General features: G+C 35.8%; 1 protein-coding gene across 1 annotated transcript; it reads left to right on the top strand.

The window, feature by feature from the left end:
- Positions 1-594: 594 nt before the first annotated feature.
- Positions 595-12,280, top strand: LOC136206146 (transcription elongation factor SPT6 homolog). The gene is made up of 18 exons (XM_065997081.1): positions 595-852; positions 1,402-1,462; positions 1,557-1,631; positions 2,144-2,270; positions 2,624-2,699; positions 2,787-2,937; positions 3,036-3,162; positions 3,272-3,518; positions 3,620-3,790; positions 3,880-4,005; positions 4,121-4,507; positions 4,581-4,688; positions 4,842-5,621; positions 6,688-6,829; positions 6,918-8,074; positions 9,787-9,996; positions 10,114-10,603; positions 10,920-12,280. Exons 2-18 carry the CDS (start codon positions 1,432-1,434, stop codon positions 11,192-11,194), a joined length of 4,680 nt encoding a protein of 1,559 aa, XP_065853153.1. The 5' UTR covers positions 595-852; positions 1,402-1,431; the 3' UTR covers positions 11,195-12,280.
- Positions 12,281-20,472: the final 8,192 nt, after the last annotated feature.

Below are 20,472 nucleotides of genomic sequence, written 5' to 3'. Positions count from 1 at the left end.
TTTGTGGTGTATTCAATGTTTGGTATCTGAGATGGGGATAGAGATATAAATAATACATTTTACTATTTTAACCTTATTTAAAATACATAACATTAATTTGAGGGATAAGATGGACTTTTCCATCCTATTAAAATCGCATGAGCTTATCCCATTTGGGTATAGGATTTAGGAGATAAGAGACTTAGGTCCTGTCCTTTTTGACTTAATTTCAACATAAGTAAGTTCAGTTAAGTTAAGTTAAGTTAATTTAATTTAATTTCAGTCAAAAAGAACATAACCTTATTCTTCATCTGTCTCAGTTTTCTATCTTCCAAATAAACACGAGATAACTCATCTCATGTTTTTTATCCCCTCGCACCTCTTATATCCTTTCTAACTAACAAACACCACGTGGGAGAAATCGTACGCTAAAGACTCAATTGATCATGGCTGAAGTTCACGAACGCAAGGAAGGAGATTAGTTTGCTGTCTGTCTAGGTTTTAATTTTTGCGACGTGTTGCACAAGACGAAACCACGTAGCGACGTCGTTTTGTCAGGTTTCTAAAACCTAAACTAACGCCACTAACGAAGCCCCCTTTTCTGTCCTATTTTCTTTTTTTTTTGATCAATGTCCTATTTTCTTTTCTTTCAGAACCATCACACTCTCTTCTCACAAAATCCCTAATCGTCCATCTTTTCTATCAATTTCGAATTGGAAATCGCAATCGATCGTCCCTCTCTTTCACGATCTCTCTCTCACTCACTCATTCTCCGTCTCTTCCAGGTCTCCTATCCTACTTTTCTGGAACGACTCCTTCTCTCTCAGCAGTTCGGTTCGAATAAAGCAGCAGCGGGCGGTGTCGGTTTGCTTGGTTTGTTCCTTTTTATGTATTTTGATGTTAATTATTTTGTATGAAGTTGTTTGATTCGCTAATTCCTTTTTTAATCCTTTTGTGTATTGTATTTTGTGTATTTTTTGATGTTATTAACAGGTTTGCTTGTATTTCTTGCTGTTATGTATTTTTTGCTGTTATTAACAGGGATGGTTGGTTTGCTGTATTTTTATGTATTTATTTTTTGCTGTTCTTAACAACATGGATGGTTTGCATAATCAACTTATGTAATCCAACTTAATAATAAGGAATTAGCATTTTAGCATAATGAACTTATCTAATCCTAATCCAACTAAATTACTCTAATCCAACTAATTTAAGCCAATTTTAACACAATGGACTTATGTGCTTAACTAAATTAATGTCGTTATTGATTTTTTGTACAATTTTTTTTTATACCATATATATAGTTTGCCCCCACTATTTAGAATTCCTATACCCGTCCCTGCAAGCAAGTTAAAAACTCCCAATTCTCAAATGATAAGGTTTCGATTGAGCAGAATCTGATTCTTTCTAAATTATCTTCAGGCTACAAGTTTCATCTGTTCAACATTATATATGGGGAGAAAGGTAGTGTCTGACGAAGAAGGTAATGGTTGGATTTCTATTTTGTCATATAAACCCTAAAAATCCTTTCTATCTGAATATTTACTTCAAATTTCTCATGCTTTCTGTTTTGGCAGATGAGGTTGAGTACGAAGACGAGGAGAGGGAGCCTGTTGAAGGTGATGCTGTTGACGACGAAGATGAAGAAGAAGGTTTGTTGATTTTGAGTTCCATTATTCTATATTTTATTGGTGTATTGATTAGGGTTTTCCTTACACGAGGTTCTTTTCTGTTCTGCAATGCAATTAGATTATTTTTGTGAATTCCTAGGTTTTCTTCCCATTGAATTTATGCTTCTTTTACTCCTGAGGAGAAGTCCAGAAGGAATGAAAACATTTTGACGATTTGGGATTTTTTTGGCGATTTTTTGGATTGTATTTTTTTGTATTCTTAATTTGAGAGTTAGAAATTGATGATTTCGTTTTCTAGCTTTAAATTGGATCAAGGGTACCTGAAGATGATTATTTTTTGATGAATTTTAATGTCATTTATGTACTTAAGTATTTTTTTATTCTTTTGCCTTTGTGACTGTTATCGATCTTTTGGTTATTTATAGTATTGTGTTGTGCCATTGGATTTTCTTTTCCTGAGATCCTTTCTACTCTCTTCTACTTTATTATTAATAACTCTCTTGGTTATATGATGTACTTATGTGTTTTTGCAGAAGGACAAGATGCATACGAGAAGGATGATTTTATTGTAGATGATGTTGAGGAAGAAGAAGTAGATGAAGAAGAGAGGGCAGACAGTGATGAAGAAAGGCACAAGAAGAAAAAGAAAAGGAAGAAAAGGTTTTTCTTTCTATTAGAACTAAGAAAATCTTTATGGTGTTCGGTATATTGCAAGGGTTTTTGCTCTTAATGATTCTACTTCTACATTTCTAGAGAATCTTAGGGTGGTCCATAATGAAACGCAGTTCTAGGACAATGATGAGTTACTTATTCTTTGCTGTATGTGACTGTCTTTGGTATATTGAAAGCCATGTGCCATTAATCAAGCTGGTTTCATGCTTTTAATTATGTGACTGTCTTTGGTATATTGAAAGACATTTGCTGTATGTGACTGTCTTTGGTATATTGAAAGCCAGGTGCCATTAAACAAGCTGGTTTCATGCTTTTAATTATGCTACTTTTGACATTTCTAGAGAATCTGAGGATGTCCTCGATGAAGATGATTACGAGCTTCTTCGAGACAACAACGCATATCATCACCGACCAAAGGTTGTAGATTGCATCTTTTATCCATCTTTGATATTACTTGTTCAAATGCTTTTTGTAGTTATAAGGAGTTTTCTGTGTCAACTTCAGGATAGCAAAAAATTTAAGCGCTTGAAAAAAGCCCAGAGGGATTCTGATGAGGACCACTTTGGGCTTTCTGATGAGGAGCTTGATGGAATGGGTAAAGGAGGGCGAACGGCCGAGGAGAAACTCAAGCGTTCGTTGTTTGGTGATGATGAAGGTATGTATTTATATATATATATATATATATATATATATATTATCAACCTTAGTAAATTTTGTATTGTGGTTTAGTAATAACTTATGGTCATATTATAGGAGTTGCTCTTGAAGATGATGCTGAAGAGGAGCCAGCAGAAGAGGAAGATGGTTACATAGGGGAGGAAGATGATATGGCCGACTTCATCGTGGATGAAGAGGTTGATGAACATGGAGCTCCAATGAGGTATGGTTTCCATTGCTCATGTTGAATGCTTCTCTGTTCTGCATGGGAACTCCCTTTCAATTGATATGATCAATTGGAACTCTCTTCCAATTGATATGAACATTTGCAGACGGCGGAAGCTGAAGAGAAAAAAGTCAAGGCAGGCTTCAGGAGTTACATCATCATCTTTGCAGGAAGCCCAGGAGCTATTTGGTGATGTTGATGAGCTCCTTTCGCGCCGCAAACAGGAGTTAGAATCTAGTGAATGGAAGGAAACAAGATTGGATAAAGAATTTGAACCGACTGTACTTTCGGACAAATACATGACTGAGAAAGATGAGCAGATTAGGGTTGCTGATATTCCAGAAAGAATGCAGGTTAATATGCACAATCTGCATTTCCAATTCTATTGCAGATTTTTTATCTGCTGGCATTCTGTTGCATTGTTTTAGTTGCTTCATGTCATATTTTTTGGCAGGTATCCGAGGAAAGCACCGGTTCTCCTCCTACAGATGATGTCAGTATAAGAGATGAGACCCACTGGATATTAAATCAACTTGCTAATGGCATGGTGCCTTTGTTGGATGTGCCTGTAGACATAGATGACATTGTCCGATTTTTGGAGCTGCACCATGTGCAAAAATTGGATGTTAGTACTTAAAATGATTTCTAATTGTTAAACCTCCATTTTACAGTCTGTTTTTTTATCTTAGTTCTTGCTGCATTCTTTTTTGTTAGATCCCTTTCATTGCTATGTATCGGAAGGAGGATTGTTCAAGTCTGTTGAAAGAACTTGAGCAACCTGATGTTGATGATGAGAATCGCGATACATCAGACAGAACATCCATGCTCAAGAGTCACAAGGTATAGAATTTTCTACCATGGACAAACTTCAAGGATACCACTGTAAAGATGGATCTCCAATGTCTAGGACAAGGATGGAAGTTTAGGATTTAATCTCTGAATGTTGTTGTGACAGGTGCTTTGGGCTATTCAGGACTTGGATAGGAAATGGCTGCTTCTGCAAAAACGAAAGAATGCTCTTCGTTTCTACTACAATAAACGATTTGAAGAAGAATCTCGACGGATATATGATGAGACGAGACTCAATTTAAATCAGAAGTTATTTGAATCGATTGTTAAGTCACTCGACGAGGCAGAATCAGAAAGAGAGGTTGATGATGTTGATTCAAAGTTTAATTTGCATTTCCCTCCTGGTGAGGTAGGTGTGGATGAAGGACAGTATAAGAGGCCCAAAAGGAAATCTCAATATAGCGTCTGCAGCAAGGCTGGCCTGTGGGAAGTTGCGAGCAAGTTTGGGCTTAGCGCCGAGACTCTTGGATCATACTTGTCTTTAGTTAAAATTGTGAGTGTGCATGGATCAGAGTTGATAAGTTCCTTTCATGGTGGTTTGATTCTCTCCTTGTATTTGATTGCAGGGGGGTATATTGGAGAACGCCAAGGAAACTCCAGAGGAGATGGCTTCAAACTTTACCTGTGCAATGTTTGAAACTCCCCATGCAGTTCTTAAGGGTGCCAGGCACATGGTATACATTTACCTTCTTGTTCTCGTCCATATAATGCTAATACTAAGATTTTAACGGTTTTTTTTTATATTTTATATTTTTTAATGCCTCATCATCAGATCAAATTGTGGTGCTTTTTTCAGTGTTTATTTTTCTTTCATTGAATTTTTCCAGGCTGCAGTTGAGATAAGTTGTGAGCCAAGTATAAGGAAACATGTCCGTACTGTATACATGGAAAATGCTGTAGTATCCACCAGTCCAACAGCGGATGGAAATCTTGCAATAGATTCTTTTCATCAATTTGCTGGTGTTAAATGGTTGCGTGAGAAGCCAATGAACAGGTTTGAGGATGCTCAATGGCTTCTTATACAAAAGGCTGAAGAAGAGAAGCTTATTCAAGTTACCTTTAAACTTCCAGAAAAATATATGGATAAGTTGATTACTGAGTGTAAAGATCATTACCTTAGTGATGGTGTTAGTAAATCTGCTCAGCTCTGGAATGAGCAAAGGCGGTTGATTCTTGAGGATGCTCTGCATAATTTTCTGTTACCTTCAATGGAGAAAGAAGCTAGATCCTTGTTGATAAGTAGATCTAAAACCTGGTTGCGATGGGAATACGGAAAGGTTTTTTGGAATAAAGTTTCAGTTGGTCCATACCAGCGGAAAGAAAATGATATTTCTTCAGATGATGAAGCTGCTCCAAGGGTCATGGCCTGCTGTTGGGGCCCGGGGAATCCGGCAACAACTTTTGTTATGTTAGATTCATCAGGAGAGGTGCTCGATGTACTTTACGTTGGGTCCCTCACGTTGCGATCTCAAAACATTAAGGACCAGCAAAATAAGAAAAATGACCAAGAAAAAGTTTTGAAGTTTATGAATGATCACCAACCACATTTGGTTGTGTTAGGTGCTGTGAATTTGTCATGTACGAGGCTGAAGGAAGATATCTATGAGGTAATTATTTGCACACTGATTTTTTTTTTTTGGTAAATTTCAAATAAAATCCCTGTGGTTTCACTAATTTTCAGATAAAGGACTGTGATTTACTTTTTTTTTTCAAAGTAAGGACTGATGTTTTCAACTTTAGCAAAATAAGGACTTTTTCGATTGATACTTTTAAAATCACCCTTGACGACTTAAAAAATGACATATTTTAAGAACTACTAATATTCTAAGCAACTTTAATTCTTCAACTTTTTTATTTTGAGATTATTTAGATGATGTTTGGTAAAGAGAGAGAAAGTTAATGTTTAGAGAGAGAAAGTTTCCAAAAAGATGATTTTCGAATATCGAAAATGTAGTTCCATAGCAAATTTTCATTTTCAGGTCGTTAAAGATGGTTTTAATAGCATTAATCCAAAAGGTCCTTGTTTTCTTAAAAGTGCGAAACCTCAATCCTCGTTTTGACAAAAAGTAAACCATAGTACTTTATCTGAAAATTAGTGAAACCACAGGGGTTTTTTATTTGAAATTTACCTTTTTTTTTTTAAAATTCTTTGAAAGAGTTGTTCCTTGAGGTGACTTGATCTGTGATCATCATGGAATGTCAATTGCTTCTTGATTTTCTTTTTGCAATCTATGGTGTTCCTCAAATACTTGAAAATATTAAATATGATATGGTTTATTGTTATTACTGCTACTTAAGTGGTGTTATTGTATTAACTTAGTTTCTTACACTGCTATACTGATGGAACTAGCTATTTGTTGGATTGCTAATACCACTATTGTTCTGTCATTAATATTTTGGGATGTTTGTTGAGGCTTTTATACTTTGCTAATGTTTCTTGTGTGAGATTTTGGGTCTGTGAAGAGCTTATGTTGGTCAATTACTTGCACAATTTGCAGTTTTGACATTCATCATCTGTTTGAGGTTTAAGCTCTATCAAGGCTGATTGGAGCTGTAAATTGCATAAATGGATTTTAATTTCATTCATTCTTATTATGTGCTGTGGTTTTCCTTAGGTGTTTCTGTTTAGCTCATTCTTTCTCGTCCTTATTACTTTCGCCTCATGTTCTTCAGATCATTTTTAAGATGGTGGAGGAAAATCCCAGGGATGTTGCACATGAGATGGATGAATTAAGCATTGTATATGGTGACGAGTCTTTACCCCGCCTTTATGAAAATTCTCGGATTTCTTCTGATCAGCTAGCTGGGAAGCCAGGTACTGTGCATGTTTTTCCTTTTTTCCCCACTAATCATGTGAGTGATCACATTAGAGTTAATCAAGTCCTTCTTCGTATGTTTATTAGGCATTGTAAGGCGAGCTGTGGCCCTTGGACGCTACGTACAAAATCCACTGGCAATGGTGGCAACACTTTGTGGACCAGCAAGGGAGATTTTGTCTTGGAAGCTCAGCCCCTTGGAGAGCTTTCTCAACCCTGATGAGAAATATGCAATAATTGAACAGGTTATGGTAGACATCACAAACCAGGTGGGCCTTGATATCAACATGGCATGTAATCATGAATGGTTATTTGCTCCTTTACAGTTTGTTTCTGGGCTTGGGCCTAGAAAGGCAGCATCCTTGCAGAGGTCATTGGTAAGGGCGGGTGCCATTTTCACTAGAAAAGACTTTGTGACAGTCCATGGAGTTGGTAAAAAGGTGTTTGTGAATGCAGTGGGATTTCTGCGTGTCCGGCGTAGTGGCCTGGCTGCAAGCAGCAGCCAATTCATTGATTTGTTGGATGATACTAGGATACATCCTGAATCCTATGGCCTCGCGCAGGAGATGGCAAAAGATGTTTATGAAATGGACAATGGTGATGCAAACGACGATGATGAGGCCTCGGAAATGGCAATAGAGCATGTTAGGGATCGCCCTAATTTGTTGAAAACTCTTCCACTTGATAAGCAGCGGAAAAACAAGAAACAGACTTTTGAGGATATAAGAAGAGAATTGATACAAGGTTTTCAGGATTGGAGGAAACATTATAAAGAACCAACTCAGGATGAAGAGTTCTACATGATTTCAGGTGAATCTGAGGATACCCTTGCTGAAGGGAGAATAGTACAGGCTACTGTCCGGAGGATGCAAGGTGGAAAGGCAATATGTATGTTGGATTCTGGATTGAATGGGATCCTTGCAAAGGAAGACTATGCGGATGATTGGAGGGATATACCTGAGTTGTCTGACAGGCTGCATGAAGGTGATATACTCACTTGTAAGATCAAATCGATCCAAAAGAATCGATATCAAGTATTCCTCGTTTGTAGGGAGAGCGAGATGAGGAGTAACAAATATCAACAGGGTAGTGACTTAGATCCATACTATCACGAAGATCGAAGTACTTTGCAAAATGCGCAAGAAAAAGCTCGCAAGGAGAAGGAGCTTGCTAAGAAACATTTCAAGCCTAGAATGATTGTTCATCCTCGATTTCAGAATATAACTGCTGATGAAGCGATGGAGGTATTTAGTTCTTTCTTCTTGGTTATACTATTCCTCAGTTGTAATTGAGTTGAATTCTTGATTTTATATGGTTTAGTCTGAAAATCAAGAATATTTTCAAAGATCATCCAGCATATAAATAGTAACCCATAGGCTATTAGCTATATTCTTTCATACAGCTAGGGATGGAGCCTTGAGGCTTAACTAAGTTCACGGGTCATTTTTACTAGACAAGGCAAAAGAGAGTTTTATATCTTGTGTAAACTTTTCCCTTTCACTTCTGACCTTGTTTCCAATGAAAGAATATCATGTTATAAAAAATATCAAATAATTTTATTGTAATTGACGTTTTATGCTGTATTTTTTACATCAATATTGAAAAGTAAGCTTTAATGAAGTAATTTTGGGTTTTTGCAACTATTCAGTTTAAACAACCAATTCTCTTTATTAATTACCTAATCTAATCACTCCTTTGTGGTTGAGTCTTGTAACTATGCTTCACAGCTTCAGCATGACATGGGGACCACCTGCTTTAACCATACAGCGAGTGAGAACCTCTTTTGCTTGCACTAGAAGGTTGTCCACATATACTCTTTAAGCTGGTGCAGGGAAGCATCAATAACTAACTATCAAATTGATTAGTCAGTGTAGAAATGCGTCCTCCATCACTAAAACACTATCTGATTAATGCTGCATTTGAGTTTTTGTGTGCTTATGATGAATTCTTGTTCTGAACTCTTGTTTTCGTATTTTCAATTATCATTATTAGCACTGTTGTTAGAATCGTACGAGTCACGAGTCGACTCGTACGATTCGATCCGATTCATGAAGATTTCGAGTCGTATCTATGGTACGACTCGAACTCTTCATGAATCGGCCGAATCGGTGGTGACTCGGCCGAATCGGCCGAGTCCACCGATTCTGTCGATTCATATCACCCGAGTTTTGTCTGCCTCTCCTTCGTTCACTGGAGTTCATAGCAAACCAAAGAAAGAAATGGAAAGATGGAGAGGAGAATCGCAAAGAGTATGGTCACCTGAGTTCTAGAGAAAGTAGAAGGGAAGGAGGAAATTTGGGGGAAAATGGAAAAGAGAGAGAGAGGGGGTCCGTTCACGGTCATCGCTCCTCTCCTTATCAGTCGAGCTGCTTTTTCTCCTTGATTTGATACTAGCACTTGAGAGAGAAAGACGATAGGCATAGTGGAAATTCATCATGAATCAGTTCACACGAATTACTTGGGGGAGAGAGAGAAGGGGGGAAGAAGTGAGTGGAATAGCAACAGTCAATTTTAGGGTTTTTTCACTTTGATTTTACTTCTTACTTTTTATTTTCTTTTTCTTTTTCCATCTCTAATAATAACCAAATACTTAGTCTGCAAATGTGAATGTTAAATTTGGCTTATTTTTTATTTTTTTTATAATATTTTGAATTTGATCTGAATCTTACGATTCGATTCACGAGTCCCGATTCACAAAATGAGATTTCGAGTCACGAGTCGAATCTCGATTTAACAACTATGATTATTAGCTTTAGCTTTGAGCTTGTTGATCTTTCGTGTCTGAGATCTATAAGTTTTTTGATGTTGTTAAATGCGCAATATCCTGCTGTGATCTTTTCTTTTAATCAAAGTTTCGCATTGTGCTCATATTATTTTCAATTAATTGTTGCTCATTGCATTAAAATTTCTTTTAATGTTCTGATTATTTTATTATCATCACTGTTCTCCTTTACAGTTTTTATCTGACAAGGATCCTGGGGAAAGCATCTTTCGTCCTAGTTCTCGTGGGCCATCTTACTTAACTCTGACTCTTAAAGTTTATGACGGTGTTTATGCCCACAAGGACATTGTTGAAGGTGGAAAGGAGCACAAAGACATTACAAGTCTACTTCGTATTGGGAAGACTCTAAAAATTGGGGATGACACCTTTGAGGATTTGGATGAGGTTAGTCTTTCTAATGATCATTGGTATTACACTTTCTTGGGCGAGGGTCTTTTGGCATCTTGGGCGAGTCTCACTGTAGAATTATTCTATTTATTTAAATTTGTTTTTCACATGAAGGTAATGGATCGCTATGTTGATCCCTTGGTGACTCATCTAAAGTCTATGCTAAGTTATCGCAAATTTAGACGGGGAACGAAAGCAGAAGTTGATGAGCAACTAAGGGTTGAGAAAGCAGACTATCCTACAAGGATACTTTATTCTTTTGGAATTTGTCATGAACATCCAGGCACATTCATTCTGACATATATTAGGACCGCAAATCCACATCATGAGTATGTTGGTCTCTATCCGAAGGGATTCAAGTTCAGGAAAAGGATGTTTGAGGACATTGATCGGCTTGTGGCATACTTCCAGAGGCATATTGATGATGCACTGCATGAAATGACACCATCAATCAGATCTGTTGCTGCTATGGTGCCAATGCGAAGCCCTGCAACTGGGGGCTCTTCAGGAGCATCAGTTAGTGGTGGCTGGGGTGGTTCATCAAATGATGGTGGCTGGAGAGGCGGCGACACAGATCGGTCTTCTGGGCAAAGTTCCAGGACAGGTACAAGTTTTGAAACACTCACCTTAGACATGCGCATGTATTCTTTTCCTTTTTCCTCATCTGAAATTTGACATAATATTTTGTTTCCCTCAATAATTTAACTCTCAATTTCATTACCAGTTTTGATTGATGGTGCTTGCATTAGACTTTGGTTTATTTCATGTTTGTGTTTTTACCTTCTGACTTGACCATCCACCCATTTCTTTTCATATTCTACAACTCCCTCCAATGTGTGTTAATGTGTATGAATTTTGGACCTACCTTCTTGCTTATCTATTCGAAGTGGTGAAATTTATTTGAATATTGCTTTCTACAGGGAGAAATGAGTATAGAAATGTCAGTAACCGAGATGGTCATCAGAGTGGTATACAAAGGCCATATAGTGGGTGGGGACATGGTCGCAGAGGAAACAACACAGGGAATGACCGGCAAGATTCGGGTTTTGGTAATAAGAATTCAAGATGGGATTCAGGTCCCAAAGGTAGTGGTGGAGGAGGTTGGGGAAATTTCCCTGGCGCTAAAGTCCAAAATTCACCTGGCAGGGAGGCCTTTCCTCGGGGTTCTAATCCAACGTTCAAGCAAGCCGAATGATGGAAACTTTGTCAACAAGAGTTGGTGATGCACGTACAACTTGGCAGCACCGTGATTAAAAGAACCCGATCAATGATTGATCGGTCCTCTAATCTTGGATACTAGCAAGTTTTCCCGTCACAATAGGGACTGTACATGTAATAATATGCACAGCAGCCCCAGGGACGACTTTACCAAAAATCAGGAGTCTGCTGCTACTGAGAGGGAAGAACCTGCAATTCAACAAAGGAAAAGAAAATATTATTATCAAGAACATCTGGGTGAAAATTACAAACTCAAATTATTAGAGCCTAAGATAAAGAGATTTTCTTAAGGGAAGAATCTGCTACTACTTTATATTTCTGGAGTTGCAACTGATCCTCTGTCAGATATGAAATTTTAAATCATCAATCATGCAACCTTGCCCTCTCTGCTTCAACGATTCTCTGCACAACAAAAAACACCAAGAATCCGTCAAGAGAAAATGGCCGGAAGAGGAAGATCATCAGGATTTGCGGCAGTGACGAAGGGCACAACAAGGAACTCCAAAGCAAGTCTGCAGTTTATTGTCTGTCGTATTGCTCGGTTGGGAATCTCCTGTTACAAGGCACATCCAATTGACAATTATGAATGATGACCAACTTAGCAAGCTTCGTGGAACTATGACAATTGCTAATGGAGGTTGCTGCCTAACATCCACAAAGTTTCATTGCCTCGTGAATGCAATCTGTGCTCGAGAGGGGAGTACCTGCAATTTAAAAAAAAAATATCACATCGATCGAAATAAAGAGATAATTTAGCGCAAGACAGATATGTTTGGTTTGGAAGCGGTGGCACTTTTAAATGAAGAAACTGACTTGGTCTTTTAAATGAAGAAACAGATTTGGTCTAGAGAGAGATTGCGCAGCAGAAAGAAAATAATGGAAGGACCAGCAACGGGAAACCGGAGACGCCAAGAACATATAATGAAAGAATAAGTTTGATAATCTTCTGACTTTTTGAATAAAATCTGTCTGCGTTATGAGTGCTCAATGAATAATAGAAAATAAAGAGAGCATTGCCTAGTCAAATATTATTATTTCTAATTAATTATTTGAGTTTATCTTTCATTTGGTTGCAGTTGTTAATTTAAGTTTAGTTATTTTATTTTTATTTTATTATTTTAATTTTTCCTTAATCTTTTGGTTTTCTTTTTCATGCGTCTGAGTAGAATTTGAGTTTGTTAATCCTATAAAATAGACTTATATATCAAATAGGGATAGATTTTTATTATTTTATAATCCTTTATTTCAATCAAATTTCTTATTTTTGTATTATTTTTGTGCGTTTCATGAAGTTTAAAAGATTTTTTGTTGGGGATTCTAGGGTGTCCGCTATGGTTACTTTGTTTTTTATAAAGTACCGTTACTTGGTGTGTTTTCACAATTGGATGATGGAAGATAAAATTAATTCAATATTTAACCGTTACTTGGTGTGTTTTCACAATTGGATGATTGAGGATAAAATTAATCTAATGGTGAATATGAGCATAAAGTAAAGATACTTTGTAAAAAACAAAGTAACTATAGCGGATACTGGATTCCAGTATAAATTTTTGGTTTCAAATTCATACTTGTGGGTGCAATTGTTTGCATCATAAATAATTTTTTTGGCTTTACATTATTTTTAAATATATTAATTGGTCTAGATTATGTTTAAGTCCATTTTTTAATAGGTGAACCTTAAGAGAAGCACCTAAAGTAAATCAAGGGAAAATCAGAAGGTCAATTAAGATTTTTAACGTGTGTTCTATGAGCCAATTACCCTGTATTTTTATATAGGGATTAAACAGTGTGTTTTGTCAAAATATAGAAACTAATAAATTAATTATCCATTTAAAAACGATGATTAACCTATTTTTACTGATGTGTCACAAAGGTAATAGTTGAGTCGCAGCTTCTCTCTCCTTACGTTCTCTCTCATGCCTTGGTAATATGTACAATTTTTTTTAACCTTTTCATTTTCTTTTATATTTTTCTTCATATTCAATTTAATTTAAACAAAGTGAATGATAAATATGTCATTCATTGTAAGCTATTCCCAAACTTCTCAATTTTTTTTGTGCAATCGTGTAAAGCACACTTCCTACTTTTGATTTTCACTAGTGCTTCCAGCCTCTCCTTTTTAAGCAACCCCAAAATAATAAACATTAGCATTCATCATTTTTAAAAATGGAACAAGAGCAATAAATTGTGATTGCTAAAATTTCCTCTAATATTCTTCGGAGGTTTCAAATATGTTATATGGTTTTAAATTGTACAATCTTTTTTTTTTCTTATATATGTTATTAATTTTAGGCCTAATACATCACTAGCTCCCTAAACTTGTCCATGATAGTAGATTGACTTCCTGAACTTATTTATTCCGTAACAAGTAAATACAAAAATTATTAAATCTAAATTCTAAAAATACATCTTCATCTATTTGTGAGGTAATTTTTTCTCTTCCTTTACTTTCCAATCTATTATAAGAGTCAGTGGCGGAGCCAGGATTGGAACTTCGGAGGGGCTCAACTGAGTTAATTTTTTTAAATATTTAATAAATATATTTAGATTTTTTTTGAAACCACTATTTAGAAAATTAAAATAAACACTATAAAATGTAAACCGTAATATAGAATGCTAGTAAATAGTATTTATTTACATATAGTAGTAAGGCAATTAATTTTCTAATTTGAATGAATTTAAACTTTCACCATATTTCTCCATCAAAAATTTAAACAATTCATTTCATACCACCTGATTATATATTTAATTACACTAAAATTAATACTAATTCATATCAATGGATTAGTATAAATATTGAAAGCTATAGTAAGGGTAAATAATGCATCTCCATGTGTAAACTTTGTATAGTATAATTCGCATTCGAAACTAGTAAAGGAAGATAAAGTTTCTTTACACCCAGTTCAACTGTTGACATTTTCTCAACAAAAATTAGAGGGTGTTTGTTTCAGCTTTTCGGATGAGCGTTTAGCGTTTCACTGTAAACCGCAGAAAATATAGCGTTTGGTTAGGTTTATATAACCGCAGCGTTTAGCATTTTCTCTTGAAACTGCAGCGTTTTGGAGCGTTTCACGAAAAGCTCCTATTTGGAGCTTTTCATAAACAGCTGTTTGTAGTTAGTTGTTATTAACAGAATTATCCTTCTTATTTCCACAAAATATGTTTATTCTTTAACATTATTTATATTTCTATAACATAATTACCGGAAAAATAAGGTTTTGTTGCGTTCAATAAATTTTTTATTTTTTATATAGATTATTTTTATTAATTTGTATAACACATTTTTTATTTTATAATAGGATAAGGTGCAAAAATACCCCCAATATTTATAGTTATGAGCAATTTTACCCTTAACATCTAAAATGATGCAATTATACCCCTAATTTTGGCAGCCAAAAGCAGTTTTACCCATAACAATGACAAGTTGGATCAATTTGAGAAATAATTTATCAAACTGTATTCTTGGGCATGAATATTGTCATCTACACTTCACATGTGCACGATTTTATCATCGTTAGTAACAGATCACAAACATATGATTAGACGTGAAATTTTTTTTTAAGAAAAAAAATATATTGTCTTTTGTACGAATTGGACAAAAAAAAATTTCAATATTTCATCGAATTTATAAATATTAATTTTGAATTTTATTACTAAATCAAAACAAAATATGAAATCTCTTTTTTTTTAGAACCACTGATATGTGCAATTGATGTATAATAAGAAATAAAATATTTATGTTTTCTAATAATATTTAAAATCGATCCAACTTGTCAATGTTAGGAGTAAAATTGCTCTTAGCTGCCAGCATTATGGGTAAAATTGCAATATTTTAGACATTAAGAGTAAAATTATTCCTAATTATAAACGTTATGAGTATTTTTTCACATTTTCCCTTTTATAATTTCATCGTTGATTAATTTAATACATGTCCATTTTAGACATTTTAAATCTGAACAACAACAGTTCAATATAATTTTACCAAACACTAGTAATTAAACAGCTAATAACAAACAGCTAACAGAAACAGCTAACAGCTTACTGCAACTGCAAACAGCTAACAGCAACCGCAACAGCTCTTAGCTAACAGCTGAACCAAACAGGCCCTTACACTAGTTTTTTTTCCAGCAAAAAAAAAAGCTTAATACATTAGAAACTCTTTGAAGTTGTACAAAGAGTTTGATTGGTCTCTAAACTTACATAATATGTCATTAGCTTCCTCAATTTTCTTAAACTAACTTATTGGCCATGTGAATTTGTTTAAAATTGCATATTGACCCCTTAAACTTATTTATAGTGATCCATTTGTCCCCTAAATTTGTTTAAAATGATATATATTACAATTTGTTTAAATCCATAAAAAAATTCAAAACTTAAAAAATAAAGGTATAATTCATGATTTTAAATCTTTAAAATAAATTAACTTTATATTTTGTACATTTTTCCGGCGTTTTAATAGATTTAAAGACTTAATTTTAATCGTGATAATTTAAACAAGTTTAGGGAGTTAATGAAATACGGTATAATTTCAAAGGCCTAATCAAACTTCTTCAAAAAGTTGAGAGGCAACTGATGTAAGAGCATCCCTAGTGGGAGTTATTTGATTGTAACTTTGTAGTAATTAGTTACAACCTACCACTATGGACCTTATCACTAACTTTAGTTTGTTACCAAAGTTGGTAACAACCTTTTTCTTTAAACAATTGTGAGAAAAAGCATGAAGAGGTAAGAAAGTGAGTGGTAATTTACCATTTTAGTCCCTGCTACTTTTCAGAAATTTATATTTCTAGTCCTTATATATATATATATATATATAGAGGAGAGATCAGGTGTGGCATATTGCTTATGGTGCGACAAGTTTTATTGTGTGACAATGATCAATTTTATAATTAATCAAAAGGGTGGCAAATTTGTAAATAAAAGGAAAGAGAAAATTGTTTTATTTTTTTTCTTTAAAATGCATTTTTCCAACTTTTCCTACCTCGTTTTTCAAAAATTTTTATACCGTTGGACTCGTCTTAATTAAACGGTCATTTTAAGATCCATGAAACTCAACTAAAAAAAATTTCGGTGAACGGAATCCGGGTGGGCGTTTTCCGGTAAGCACAAAAGTGTCTAGAAAATTATCAAAAAATTCCAGAAAATGTAAAACATTATTCTAAGAACCTTTAATTCTTGGGTCGAAGCGAGATTTCTTACGGTTTAGTCCCAATAAAACTTTTTCCTTAATTTTATCCATTTTACATGCTTCAACAATTTGTTGGGTAAAAACTGTAAGGAATCTCGTTTTGAGCCAAGAATTAAAGTTTCTTAAAATAATGTTTTACATGTTTTGAAATTTTTTGATAATTTTCTGGACACGTTTTTTGTCCTACTTACGTTGTTCCAAATCAATGTACCATTTGTTCCAACATAATACTTATATTATTCCAACAGAAAATTGTTTTATTTCTTTTCTTTAAAATATATTTTTCTGACATTTCTAACCTCGTTTTTCGAAAATTTTTATACTATTAGACTCGTCTAAATTAGACAGTCATTTTAAGATCCCTGAAGCTCAAGTAAAAAAAATTCCGGTGAACGGAATCCGAGTGGATGTTTTCTGGCAAGAAAAAAAGTACCCAGAAATTTCTAAAAAAATTCCAAAAAATGTAAAACATTATTCTAAGAAACTTTAATTCTTGGGTCGAAGCTGGATTTCTTACGGTTTAGTCCCAATAAAACTTGTTCCTTAATTTTATCCATTTTATATGCTTCAATAATTTATTGGGTCAAAACTGTAAGGAATTTCACTTTGAGCCAAGAATTAAAGTTTCTTAAAATGATGTTTTACATGTTTTCGAATTTTTTGATAATTTTCTGGGCACATTTTTTGTCCTACTTACATTGTTACAAATCAGTGTACCATTTGTTCCAAATCAGTGTATCATTTGTTCTAACATAACACTTGTATTGTTCCAACAGAAAAATGTTTTATTTCTTTTCTTTAAAATACATTTTTCCGATATTTCTAACCTTGTTTTTCGAAAAATTTTATACTATTAGGACTCGTCTAAATTAGACGGTCATTTTAAGATCCCTGAAGCTCAAGTAAAAAAAATTCCGGTGAACGGAATTCGGGTGGGCGTTTTCTGGCGAGAAACAAAGTGCCCAGAAAATTCTCAAAAAATTTCCGAAAATGTAAAACATTATTCTAAGAAACTTTAATTCTTAGGTCGAAGCGGGATTTCTTACGATATAGGCCCAACAAATTATTGAAGCATGCAAAATGGATAAAATTAAGGAAAACGTTTTATTGGGACTAAACCGTAAAAAATCCTATTTCGATCTAAGAATTAAAGTTTCTTAGAATAATGTTTTACATTTTTTGGAGTTTTTTGAGAATTTTCTGGGCACTTTTTTCTCACCGGAAAACGCCCACCCGGATTCCGTTCGCCGGAAAATTTTTTACTTGAGCTTCAGGGATCTTAAAATGACCGTCTAATTTAGACGAGTCTAATAGTATAAAAATTTTCGAAAAACGATGTTAGAGATGTCGAGAAAATGTATTTTAAAGAAAAGAAATAAAACAATTTTCTCTATCATCTCTTTCATTTTATTTACCAATTTGCCACCTTGCCTTTTTTAATTATCATCAAAACTACATAGTTTTGTTTGTTATGTCACATAATAAACTCATTGTCACAACTTAAACCCTTGTCACGCTGGATCTCACCCATATATATATATATATATAGGGGAGGGATCAAGTGAGAACCTCCTCTTAGGTGAGGACACTTTCTTAGGTGAGAACCACTAAAACTACGTAGTTTTGAGTCTAAAAATTAAACAAAAAACGCTGCTGCCATGGGGGTTCAAACCTTAGACCATTTGTTTACACTCCAAATTACTTACCACTGAGCTAATTACTTTCCTTGTTTAATATGTGCCGCGCTGATTAATATACCATCGCACTGTAGCTTTCATTGTTTAATATTTGACGCATGCACTTATTAATATTGATTAAATATGCATAATAATGAATTATTAATAGAAAAAAAGAAATTTGCATAATAATGAATTATTAATAGAAAAAAAGAAATTTGCATAATAATCCTTACTTGGGTTAGGTTCTCGGGCCTACCTCTTGAATACTACAGTGATAGGTTCCTGAACAAGATTGGTAGCCTTGTTGGGAAAGTCCACCATGTTGATAAGACTACCATTGGGGCAGTGAGAGGCAAGTTTGCCAGGGTCTGTATCGATATTGATCTCGCTAAGCCTCTTCTTTCTCAGTTCTGTACTCAAAACAAGGTCTATCATATTGAATATGAAGGTATACACAACATCTGCTATGAATGTGGTATGTTTGGCCATACCCTTGAGGGTTGTCCTAAGAGGAGGAAGGACGTGGAGGAGTTGGTGCAACCTATCATAGGCGAAGCTGAGAAGAGTCAAGGGGAAGTAAGGAGCTTTGGCCCATGGATGCTTGCCAAGAGGCCAGTGAGAAGGAAGCCACGGGCTAATGTTAATGCTAATCATTCACCAGATATCAGTACGAAGATGACTACTCTCCAGATTGCTCCTGAGATCAAGGTCAGACCCCCGGATATTAAGAAGGGGATTGAGACTGGAGTGGACTCAGCTTCGGGTTCCGGGTCAAGGTTCGGTGTTTTGTCTATGGAGGAAGATCAAGACTCGGATCCTTCTGATAAGCAGATTGATTTAAGCATGCCTGGTCTAGAGTCGGTAGAGCATGCCTCTAGTCTGGGTAATTCTATTAATCCTCTCTTTGTCTCTAATGCTTCTGCTAAAGGCAAAGAGATTCCCCAGTCTATCCTGTCAGCTGGGAAGGGTTTGAGTAGGGAGGCGAGTACTCTACATCCTCCTGTTGATGCTCCTATTGGTAAGACTATAGGAGTGAGTAAGTTAAACATGAAGAATCCCAAAGGGAAACCTAAAAAGAACCTTCATGGTTTGAATTCTTTGGATAAAAGGGGTCCTTCTGGGACCGCCTCTAGGCTCTCCGGAGCCCCAAACAAATACCTGATCTAAGGTTTGGGCCTGTGTCTGTAGTCTCCCCCTCTGATGGACTTCTTCGTTTGGAATGTTAGAGGTGCGGCGAGCAAGGCTACCCGCATTCATGTCAATGATCTCATTAAACAGTTTAACCCTTCCTGCTTTGTCCTTCTTGAGACCAAGGTTAGTGGAGCCAAAGCAGATGAGGTGGTTAGAAAGTTTAAGAATTGGAATTGCGTCAGGTCGGAGGCTACTGGCCGGGCAGGGGGGATTTGGCTCTTTTGGAAGCCAGGTCAAGTCAATATTGATATTGTTACTATGGACAGTCAATTCATCCATAGTAAGGTGTGTTACCCGGGTAATAAACCCTTCTTTATTACCTTCGTCTATGTTGATCCTGTTTCGACTAACCAAAGAAGGCTGTGGGAGATCCTTCATTCTTTTAGCTCTAACATGGTGGAGGCGTGGTTGGTTGCCGGGGATTTTAATGACATTGCCCTCTTGAGTGATCAGAGAGGAGGGGGTAATCATTATGTGAACCGGTGTCTTAATCATAAGCAAAGTATGGATATGTGCGGGCTTTCGGACCTAGGTGCTGCTGGCCACAAATTTACCTGGAAAAGGAATAGTGTGTTTGTTAGGTTGGATAAGGTGTACGCTAATGTTGCAGCGATTTATAGGTTTTCTGAGGTCAAGGTACTTAATCTCCCTTTCCGTCACTCAGACCATTGCCCTATCCTCATTAATTTGGTCAAAGGAAATCGGCTGAAAGGTAATAGACCTTTTAGGTATCTGGTGGCTTGGGAGTCTCACCCCGAGTTTAAGGATTTCGTTAAAAGCAATTGGCATCCCCACTCTGATGTTCTCCTCGCTACTGAGGAATTCAGGAGGAATGTGGCTGTTTGGAATAAAAATACTTTTGGTCATATTATCAGGAGGAAGAACAAACTCTTGAGGAGAATGGAAGGTGTTCAGCGTTGCTTGGAGGTTCGTTTTGATCATAGCCTGAATGGTCACCTAAGAGCTCTTCAGAACGAGTTGGAAGCTGTGCTTAGACATGAAGAGCTTCTGTGGTTCCAGAAATCTAGGAAGGCTTGGATTCAAGACGGGGACCGGAATACCAGGTTTTTCCACCTCTCAACGATCATTAGGAGACAGCGAAATAGGATCGAGGCTATTAAAGACGCCAGTGGTGAGTGGATTTTTGAGGAGGAGGACATTCGGCGCCTTGCCCTTGATTTCTACAAGGACCTGTTC

This window comes from Euphorbia lathyris, chromosome 9, assembly GCF_963576675.1.
Source record: "Euphorbia lathyris chromosome 9, ddEupLath1.1, whole genome shotgun sequence".
Classification (NCBI taxonomy): domain Eukaryota; kingdom Viridiplantae; phylum Streptophyta; class Magnoliopsida; order Malpighiales; family Euphorbiaceae; genus Euphorbia; species Euphorbia lathyris.
The sequence above is the reverse complement of the archived record's forward strand: the minus strand, read 5'-3'. Positions and strand labels throughout refer to the sequence as shown.

Coding starts and splice junctions, on each gene's coding strand:
- LOC136206146 (XM_065997081.1), top strand. CDS start 1,432: ATGGGGAGAAAGGTAGTGTCTGACGAAGAAG. Junction 3,791..3,879: donor ACCATGTGCAAAAATTGGAT/GTTAGTACTTAA, acceptor CTTTTTTGTTAG/ATCCCTTTCATTGCTATGTA. Junction 4,006..4,120: donor CCATGCTCAAGAGTCACAAG/GTATAGAATTTT, acceptor TTGTTGTGACAG/GTGCTTTGGGCTATTCAGGA.